This window comes from Gymnogyps californianus, chromosome 2 (genome assembly GCF_018139145.2).
Source record: "Gymnogyps californianus isolate 813 chromosome 2, ASM1813914v2, whole genome shotgun sequence".
Classification (NCBI taxonomy): Eukaryota; Metazoa; Chordata; class Aves; order Accipitriformes; family Cathartidae; genus Gymnogyps; species Gymnogyps californianus.
In genome coordinates, this window is record NC_059472.1 from 106,956,526 (window position 1) to 106,967,187 (window position 10,662).

The 10,662-nt window shown below is 36.2% G+C and overlaps 1 protein-coding gene across 2 annotated transcripts in view; it reads right to left on the reverse strand.

The window, feature by feature from the left end:
* Positions 1-10,662, reverse strand: part of CUL1 (cullin 1) — a 57,538-nt gene that overhangs the window by 12,718 nt on the left and 34,158 nt on the right. For both annotated transcript variants that reach the window (XM_050891248.1, XM_050891249.1), the window contains 3 exons: positions 10,495-10,658; positions 6,448-6,610; positions 2,691-2,821 (listed from right to left, as the gene is read on the reverse strand). In XM_050891248.1, coding sequence (XP_050747205.1) covers positions 2,691-2,821; positions 6,448-6,610; positions 10,495-10,658 — 458 coding nt within the window. The remainder of the gene's footprint in view (positions 1-2,690; positions 2,822-6,447; positions 6,611-10,494; positions 10,659-10,662) is intronic.

Consider the following 10,662-nt stretch of genomic DNA (forward strand, 5'->3'; position numbering starts at 1 on the left):
GTTTCGGCTGGGACAGAGTTAACTCTCTTCTTAGTAGCTGGTACAGTGCTGTGTTTTGGATTTAGTGTGAGAATGATGTTGATAACACTCTGATGTTTTAGTTGTTGCTAAGTAGCGCTTATCTTCAGCCAAGGACTTTTCAGTTTCCCATGCTCTGCCAGCAAGCAGGTGTGCAAGAAGCTGGGAGGTAGCATAGCCAGGGCAGCTGACCTGAACTAGCCAAAGGGGATATTCCATACCATGGAACGTCACACCCAGTATATAAACAGGGGGGAGTTGGCCGGGAGGCACGGATCGCGGCTCTGGCATCAGTCAGTGGGTGGTGAGCAATTGCATTGTGCATCACTGGGTTTTTTTCTCCCCCCCCCCCCCCTTTTTTTGGTTATATTCCTTTTCATTACTATTATTATTATATTTCATTATTATTATTGTTAGTATTATATTTTACTTTAGCTACTAAACTGTTCTTATCTCAACCCACAAGTTTTGCCTTCTTTCCCGATTCTCCTCCCCATCCTACTGGGAGCAGAGGGGTGGGTGGGGGAGCGAGGGAGGGCTGCGTGGTGCTTGGCTGCTGACTGGGGTTAAACCACGACAACATATAAGGTAGCAGACTTCTGGAGCTTGCTGCCACAGGAGGTTGGTGGAAGCAGACAATATCAGCAGGTTCAAGAACGGATTAGACAAACTCACGGACTACAGGTCCGTAAATAAAAACTAAAAGGACTGGGCATGGAGGTACTCCTCTAACATCCCTATTGTAAGAGTTTTGTTGCCAGCATCCAGATGGCAAAAGATGGGCAGGGTTGCATCAGGATCCTGAAAAACACTTCCTTTTGCCACTGAAGACAGACACAGACTACATGGACCACCAATCTAATACTGTGCTTGAGATAAAGGACTGAGATTATTGAGAACCTCCCAGACAAGAAATTCAAGTAGACTTGAAGGACATTCAGAAAGGCATCTACTGATTACGACAACTCCGAAAAAAATAACCAAAGGCACAAAAAGCAGTAATCTTCCGACTGAAGAGCAGTCTCATTAATATAGCTAATGGAGTCGAGAGCACAACTCATTCTGCAGTAAAAATCTAAAATAGGTCAGATGAGTCAAGCTGGTATGACTATTTCTCTCCACTGACTACAGAGAAACTCAGAAGCATTTGCTCAGCTGATTACCTGTTTAGACACAGTACAGATAAATGAAATTAGACAGAATCAATCCTACCTAAGTGTGACAGAGGGCTAACAAGGCAATTATGAATAGTGATACAGTGGTGTGAAGGATATTGGAAGAACAGGCAAGATGGTTCCCAAGGGAGACAGCCAGAGATACTGTTATGAAAATGAAGAACAAACATGGAAAAAGAAAAGGAACAAAAGAGAAAGATGAAGAAACAACAAAAAGTGTCATGATCAGGCAGAGTTTTGTAAATGGTTGGAGTCAAAAGAACTAATACATACAAATCTCAGGCTTCCTCTCTCTCAACGATGAACTAATTACTGGAAAAAGAGCTTTCATTTTTCTAGGAAATTCTTCAAGGCCTAAGTACAAAGAAACTCAAAAGCGATGACCACTAGGGGGATGTGCCAACCCCAGAGCACATTTGATTTAAAAATCTAAGCTGACGTCTAACAAATGAAGCTGAAGATTCCTAAACTTACTTCATGATTCATAAACAATCAACACTGCTAAAAACCTACACACTTAAAACTACAGAAGTGAACAACAGACACTACACACACGTAAAACATTTTAATCTGTGCTAAAAACTCAAGTTTTTACTGTTCTCCATGCAGACATTACAGATTACTGCTTTAATGATTACTAGTATGAAGCTATTTCAAGAATGAGACCAATAACAGCTTACAATGAACTCTGTCAAAAATCAAATTTAAACCCCATTTTAAATAAAATTTACCAGAATCTATATTCTATCCTAATTTTGCTTTGTGCAATGTTTCATTCTATTTTTTTTTGCTAGAAAATGACATATTGTCTATAGACAAAAAGGCTAGCAAAGAGTTTAAACAACTTCATGCTGCTGAGATTTAACCCTAATCAATACAAAATTAAGTCCGAAATTACAATTATTGGATAAAATCAAGAAAGCCAATTATATGGCTAAACGACCACAGTGTTGCAGAAGGCCTGACCTGTTCCGTATATTGTGACTTCTCCAACCACTTCAGTTATCCCCTCTTACATTGCACATGCTTTTTCAAATAGAATAAAGCCATTCACCAAAAAACTAAAACTAACAGAAACTTTCTCCACACAGTCCCATCCAAGTCAGAAGTCTATAAGATGATGAAATAAAACACAGTCCACTGGAGATGATAATGCTTCTTGAAACTGGACTTTCAGGTGTATTTGTAAGTGCAGGATGTTGCGTTTGCAGACCCAGCTTTCCAAGCAGCATGACATTCTGACAGAGAGCAAAAACTCAGAAGGAAAAAAAAACCCAAAACAAAAAACCACAAACCCAAAGCCCAAAGAGTAGTAACACAGTGATGTGACTGTTGTTTTAAGCCTACTATCAACATTTGAGAATTGCCTAGTCCTCACAAATTAAATCAGTGAGAGAGAAAACATAAGCAAACTGGAAATTATATCAGGAAGCATTCACCCTCCTCTAATATAAAACTGGTGGCAACCACACACAGACTTTTGATAGGATAACTTGCATTTAGAGCAGCTTCTCCACATTTCTCAATTGCAGCTAGGCCCTGATTATGAATGTGGGTTTCCAAAAGTTTTTTCAGCTCTCCAAGGCCGTCCTGGATTCGAGATACAAGGTTATACATGCGTCCCAAGTCTGGAAAAAAAAGAAAAAAAGGAAAGCCAACATCTCCCATTTGTACTAGCTATGACTCTGATTTCCCATTTACAAGTTGCCAATAGGAGTTAAACATCCATCATCAACAAAAACATACGTGCAATTGCTCCTGTAAAAAGCCAGAAAAAACTACAGCAAAAAATTATACAGTATAGCAAATCCTTGCACTAACTTTGAAAGCTAAGACTAGCTAAAGAGAAAACAATCTGTTAAATATTAAGATCTGTTTTACCTTCACAATGCTACATAAATCTCAAGAAAAAAACTGACTTATAGAAATATATTTACTTCTGATTTCTAGTTTTCATAAATTTAAAGAGGTGCAATGATTTTAAAATAAAGTTAAAACCCTCTTATTTAGATGAAGTTTTGAAGTGTTACCATGAATTAGGACTGTCATTAGTGTTACTGCTTGGCCATGCTAAGAGTACAATATTCTGCAGCTGACCACTGTCCTTTAAATCTTATTCTGAACAGGACAGTTTTCAGAGCTCTAACACCAGCTGTAGCCTTTTGCATATTAACGCTTCTACTTGGGGCAGCATCAGTGGTAACAGTTGGAAATTTAAGGCAAAATGTTATGTATTGATATGACCTTAGCAGACAAATCGAAACATTATAAGCCAAATTTCCTCCAATAAAGCACTGTCAATAAAGCCATCTCTTTAAAAAAAAAAAAAAAGTTTAACTAACTGGTTACCAGTAGAAATAATTGTATCCCAAGGAAAGAACAGGTTCTGAAAAGCACTACCACAGAACAAAACTAACAAAGGTAAAAATAAACTGGACATCATTTCACATATGTTAAAGCTTCATATTAAAATCTCACCAGTTTTCAGCCAAGCCTTTCCAAAATCAATTAGTAATTTTGGAAAGTCTAATATTGAAGAGTTTTGTTTTTATTATTCATTTTCAACAGGGCAGATGCTTTGTACTTTGAGTGCAGAACTCTTTTTAAAAAAAAAAAGCAAACTTTAATATGGCCATAAACCAGGTACACAACCCCAAGTTACCTCTTGTAATCTTGCCCTCACTGAACACGCACTCAAGTGAAACAGTAAACAACCAAATCAGTTACTGTAAACTAATGAGGATATTTCACCTTACTGAATCCATCTTAAGGCTGAATCTAGCTAGCTGCATCTAGCTCTTCTAAAGTGTAAGGACTTCTCTGAAGGGCTTATGACCAATTTATTACCACCTGAGGATTATCAGATTAAATAAAACAGAGCAATCAAGCAGCTGTATCGCTACCTAACTCTGAAATACACCACAGAGAACTTGATGCCTTTAGTACTGAAGCGATGACACCTCTATTCAGACCCATTTCTGTATAATGCTTTCCACTCCTTAGAACTTCAGCAAGCTTAAACTTTTGGATTTGAGAAGCAAACATTTTTTCTCTCTGAAAACCACATTTGCAACCTGATGTTAAACTTTTATAACAATGTAAGAATGCTGGTTTTTTACCAACAGAGTTTTAGAAAAAAGGTAGGAAAATAATGCCATGCATAGATATAATAAGCTGCTGCCAGACCTACCCACAAATAAGGGTTCACAGGTTGGTCTATCAGGCTGTCTGTTCTTTGGTGAAATATGGAAGAGATGCTACAAAGCCTCAAGGAAGATTTACATGGAAACTCCACCGAAATCATTACAGCCTGGTCCCAATAAACATAATTATTTCCTATAGGTATCATACTGATGCGAATAGGAAACACATGACAAATCTGCCCCACAACCTTTATAACTAGTTGCACAATGAGATTAAAAAGTTACAGAACACCAACAGGAGTGGCCTGTAATACGATATGCTTAACATACTTCATATGGGAGGACCTCAAAACCAGTGTACTTTCAAGAGCAAAGCAATAAAGATTTTAATCAAGAGCAAGATTTTATTATAAATTTAGGACAGTCTACAAGAGGCTATTTTAGTATATTACAAATTTGAGAGTGAACTGATTATAGTGATTAAAGAATGAATTCTCAAAGAATCTTTCAAAATAAATGTTTCTAATCTTGACACTTCATGAAACTTAAAAAGGTCCAGGGAACTACTGTAATTTGCACAAGTGAAGCCCGATAAGAGAAAAGAAAATATTTTTAAAAAGAAGAAAAAAAATCGGGCATTTTAAAATGCCTAATTAATCTTAGAAATAACCCAAATGAAAGTAAAACCAAAGACATGTAACAAGACTGTGCCCGAGACACAAGGTATTTCTTTTCCTTTTTTACCGTGACAAACTTATGGAATTGCATCACTATGGTAAGTGACTGTATTAAAGGCTCACATAACCAATAAGCTTGATAAAGTGAGGGGAAAAAAAGAAAAGCCTGGGAAGGCCTCCTGAGTCCAGAAAAATTTTCTTGTTTGTGCTATTACTATTTCTATTGTCAGAAGACGTTTATAGTCATTTTACTAGTCAACACCCATCTGAATCCAAATCTCTTCCAATGACAGAGTAAATACATTTATTTACAAACATAAACAACATCTGACTTAAATACTAGTACAGGATAAAAATCTTCTATTTGCATTTGAAACAGGTAACTTCTGACCTACTAATCATGCTGAATTGGCCTTTCCTATTTTGAAGCATCTCTTAGTTATCAACATGATGATTACAGTAATTATTTATAGTTTCTCTTTTAAGATTGATATATAAAAAGACAGAGTCATAGTTGCAATTCATAACTGTCAAACGAACAGTATCATCAATAGTAACTTAATCATAGTATCTCTTAAATTCTGTCACTTTCTTAAAAGCAGTATTTCAGCTATAGAGCCTTACCTTGACTTCCTATATTCCCCAACTGGAAAAATCAGAAACACCATTCATCCTTATCATCTGCATGATGCACAGGAATTATGTGGCCCTAGTTTTGACTGCTACTTTGTGCTAAGTTTTTACTCCTGAAGAAACTCATAAAAACCAATACAATTGACAATTCCTTAAAGATACCTAAACTTTTTGATAATCTTTACTGAAGTCTTTATTCTATGTGTTCTCTATGAAGGCATAAACTTGATCCATTAGTGGCACTTAAGACTCATTTTCACAGCTAAAATTGTCTCATCAGTTAATAATTTCTACCTTTTCCTTGTGCTCTATATGCAGTTTTATATATTTTATATACTGTATTTTAGAAGCTCCTTATTTGCTTCTATTCCCCTTTTCACATTTCCTGTACATACTTCTAGACAACAAAATTCTCACTGCTGACTCAGAAAGATCCATGGATTAAACTGAAACAGCTGGTAAGACTACTGGTCTGTTTTTCGTCTCACACCTCTCTCATGCAAGCTTCAGCTCCGGCTGGAAGGATGGCTCAAGTGCTCTTGAAGCTCTTCCAGCCAACACTAAGAAAAATAAAAATTAGTGCTGTTTTGACTTAATATTTGGGATTGGAATAGACTCTTGAGGCAATATCCTCAGCCGTCTCAATTTAATCAAAAGCTGCTTGTCAATCAGTTTAGTGTCTATCTTCTCTCTTAATCTAATTCCTGAACAAATCAGATTTAGCTATCACCGGAATTTACATTATTCACAAATCATCAGGGAGGAGCTCTAAGCCTAAAACCAATGTTTGAATGTCCTTACCTTCATTTTTGTCAGCATCCAACAAATTCTGAAACTCTGTATGAAATATCTCCAGGTGTTTTTCAATAAGTACTTGCTCACATTTTCGTGCTAACTCATCTTGCGTGCTCTCATGGAGATATACCTGAACTCTACGCTGTTCCTCAAGAAGGCGAGCTTCAGCCTACAGAACAGAGAGATAAACATGAAACCTGTATGGAAGGCAGAACAGAAATCCAACAGCAGAAAACAGATGACTATTTAGTAAATTCATCTAGAAAAGAACAACAACAAAAAAATCAAACCTCTCACTAATGCGGTGTTATGGTCCACCTACTTCAGCAATTATTTTTCTGGGAATCATAATATACATATGGAATCGATGTTTATGTTGATGATAATATATACTGCTTAAATGGGGGGGGAGAATTACAGCAAGATTGTTTTCCCCATTGCTTCTGAATAAGAAGTTTACAGATGGAAATCTGCCATCAGAAAAAAGAGAAAGCTGCTGACATGAGATGCTGGCAGTTTTAGCATCAGCAAGCTCTCCAGCTACAGAGGTACTTTTACGACAAATGTGAATATTTCATGCATCCACAAAACTAAAAGGCAGAAAACTACAATTTAACAGTATGCCCATGAAAAATTTATTTGAATGTTCTCATCTACATTCTTACACAGAAAAGTTTCCCAATAATCACAATCATTTAAATTATACTAGCATTTAATTTGGCATATGAAATGCTACATATGTGTATCTTCCTGGCAAACCAAAATTCTAAATGTCACTCGAGGAACAGTACTTATGCCAAAATGTAAAACTGAAATTTTTTATATAATAATTACCTTTATTTTGTTTGCAAAAGTGTTAAAGATTCGCTTTACAAGCCATCTGTAATTGCAGCACATTAATTTAAATAATTTGGACTGATAAGAGGACATGTGCACTTTATTCCTAATAATGTCACCAAGAGAAGGAAATTAAGTTAATGCATTTTCCTAGTATTTTAGAATGTCAACTAAGCATGAAAGAGCATATTATGGACAACAACAACAAGAAGAAGAACAATTTCACTGCAAGTACACTGCATCATACACAGACAGCTTTAAATAATCTCTGCCACTGTTAGCTTCACTCATTTCTGTAATAATTTTGCACTTAGCTCTTGCGAAATGGTCCTGGATTACTGCCTCCTAGAGTTAAACAAGTACAGGTCAAAATATGGGAAACAAAATCAACAGTTTGGGAAGGGATATAAGCTCACGCTTCAGAGTACTTGTCAGTTTCTTAGCAGTAAAGGATAACAATTTACTTCCTTGATGACAGCAAATCGCAGCAAAGCTTTCTGATGAATGCTGGAAACTGAAATCAGACTAGTAGGACTACTTATCTTATGTTTAACCAATTCTGTATTTCTGTAGTTCAGGAAATTCTGCCACTTCTAATGCTGCTTCTTAAAATATCCTTAGGCCTTCACTTCTAATGTTAACAGTCAACTCTCACTTTGAGCTCCTTTATGAAAATAAACATTCACTCTGACTTCAAATTTGCTTATACTCTCTAACTTTCTGTGTTCTTATTATTCCATTTTCCTTTTAAAGTCGTATTTCAGAAACAAGGGAAAAATAATTAGTTCACACAACAGTATCTTTGGCTGTTTTAACTATAAAGATCAAAAGTTCAGTTCGAGACTTTAGTTCAAGGGACAGTCTTAAGAAATACTGACCTTCTTCCCTCAGCACATCAGGCCATGCCAGCTTTACTCATGAGTTCTGGCCTGAGAATTCACAATCCTTCTAAACTCATTAAGTCTGCCTGTATAACTACATACACATATCCTAAATCTAATCAAGATTTCATTGAGTATTCTACAAGAAACAACCAGAATTCTACTATATCATGGTAACACTGATGTTATGCTGGTGTGCACTAAGGTACTCCAACAGGTTTCTTTTTGGTTTTATTTTGCAATGCTATTTATCCCCAATTAGAACTCAATACACAGTGCTTCAGTGAGAAAGTCAAGTAAGTGTACTGATAGCAAATCACTTGGTTCATAGTTCATAATTCCAACAGATGACTTTTACGGCCTTCTTACTACTAGTATGCTGTGTGACTGCTGGACAACTTGCAGCTTTTCACATCAGGCTCATTTAAGGTGTTTCATAACAGAGAAGGACCCTAACTCTAGCAATACGTGAGTAATAATTATGAGGAGTACTACTCTGTTCCAGGCATTTAAGTGGCATGCAAGATTACAACACCCAAACCGAAAAAAATAATTAAGACATTTACAAAACTGCCTTGTCATATTTAAGTTAAAAACGTTAAGAATTCCTTATGCATAATGAAGTAAGATAAAATTGAACGACAAACCTATCTGAATTTTAAATTAACAGTTCTGAAAACTTGCATGACCTCTCTTGATCTCTCCAGCAGAGCATGCAGACTAGATATCAGACAATTTGTTCCAGTGAACTAGCTTTTAGCTTCAATTCCTAAGTTTCCCCTTTCCGTTAGGTCACATCCCTTAGTTTGTATCATTTTGCAAGCTCTGATCATATTTACTATAGAGTCTAATACACATCTTTTTCAGTTTCATCAGTTAAATCCCAGGAAATGAGTAATGAAAACAGTTTCTTGTTCAGTTTGACTTCAATGTATGCACATTATCTGTAAGGAGATGCCAAGACAGCCCAAATAGCCTGTATACATCTCTAATATATTAATTTGAGCAGAGACTTAAGGCTACACACTTTCTTGCTGAAGATTTTCCCTGCCGTCTGCTAGCTTTATATGTGTTTTCAGCTTCAATATTAGCTTCAAGCAAAGTGAGTTGCTGTTTTGTGGATTTTTGAAGTCTTGAAGATTGTTTGGGGTATTAATAATTTCTTTCTACTGGCCACTAATCTCTAGTTCTCAAAATAGCAATGACCTTCAGACAGATTTTTACTGTCCTGTACCAAGGAAGCCTGGATGAGCCAGTCATTCAGGTTATGAATGACTGAAATTCCCTTACTCTGTTTTTATATATATTTTGGGATGCAAGTAAAGACAAGAGATTGAAAGGGAAGTAGCAAAAATCATGAATACAACAACAACAGAAAAGTAAACATAGGTAGGTCTGGGAACTACTGGGCAACTATCCCAATGCACTAAAAGCAGGATTTGTTTTACTGTGTTATTTCTAGGACTTCCCCCCCCACCGCCCGCCTTTTTTTGGGTACATCATTGACTTTAATGCCAAGACTCACACAGGATGTGTTCTGTGGCAAAAAGAGTTACACAAAAGAAACACAAAGATACTGCAGGGAGGGATGTGTATCTGCATATTACATACTCAAAAAGCTCTTTTTTTTTTTTTAATTAAACTGCAAGGGAAAAAACAAGCAGCAATTCAGAAAGTGAGGAAACGTGCTGAGAAAAATACATAAAGCAGCACTTGTCCAAGATGGAAGATGACCTATCTATTTCACATTCAGTAAGACTGACCCAATAATCAGGCTAGAAATAGTCAATGTTTATCCAGCTTGCTCTTAATTGCCCTTTCTGGGATCCCCCAAACCAGAGACTGACTAAGAATTTAAATCTGGCCTCTGTTGATCAGAAGTATTGTGTAGGGTTCATTACATTAAAATATTCTGAGAGAATTAAAACTAATTAATGATCTACTTCCTTAGCCAGCTTGCTCAGGAAGAGATTTCAATAAACGTGCCAACACAGAGTTCCTTGTATAGGAACAGTAAACTTGTAAGTCTAAAGCAGAATGACTATTTTGGTGTCTTGAAGTCTAACAAAATCTGAATTTATTTAACATTCTCTTCCATTTTGCCCATTAAGAAAGTTTCAAACTTTCATTGTACTTACTGAAATACGCTAAGATGACAAACTTCAGACCAGATAAACATAGAAGCAAATCATCACAGACGAAAAAGAGCTAATTGTTTCTGTAAAATAATCAGCATTTTAAGAAACTGATAATAAAAGCCAAGAATTTATATTACTTTACCTCTAAAAAATATCTGTATCCAGAAAATAATCACAAAGCTTATTAAATAACTTACCTTCTTCATGTACTCTGTGACTGGGTTCTGTTGCAAGAATTCAGTACTTTCTCGTGTATAAAATCTCTCTGTGTCAGCAAGAAACTGAGATTCAAAGGATTCTTTATAGACAGTTAGTGTAGGTCCTTTTGCAAATGCATCATCTTCATTCAGCCCCAGCTCCACTAC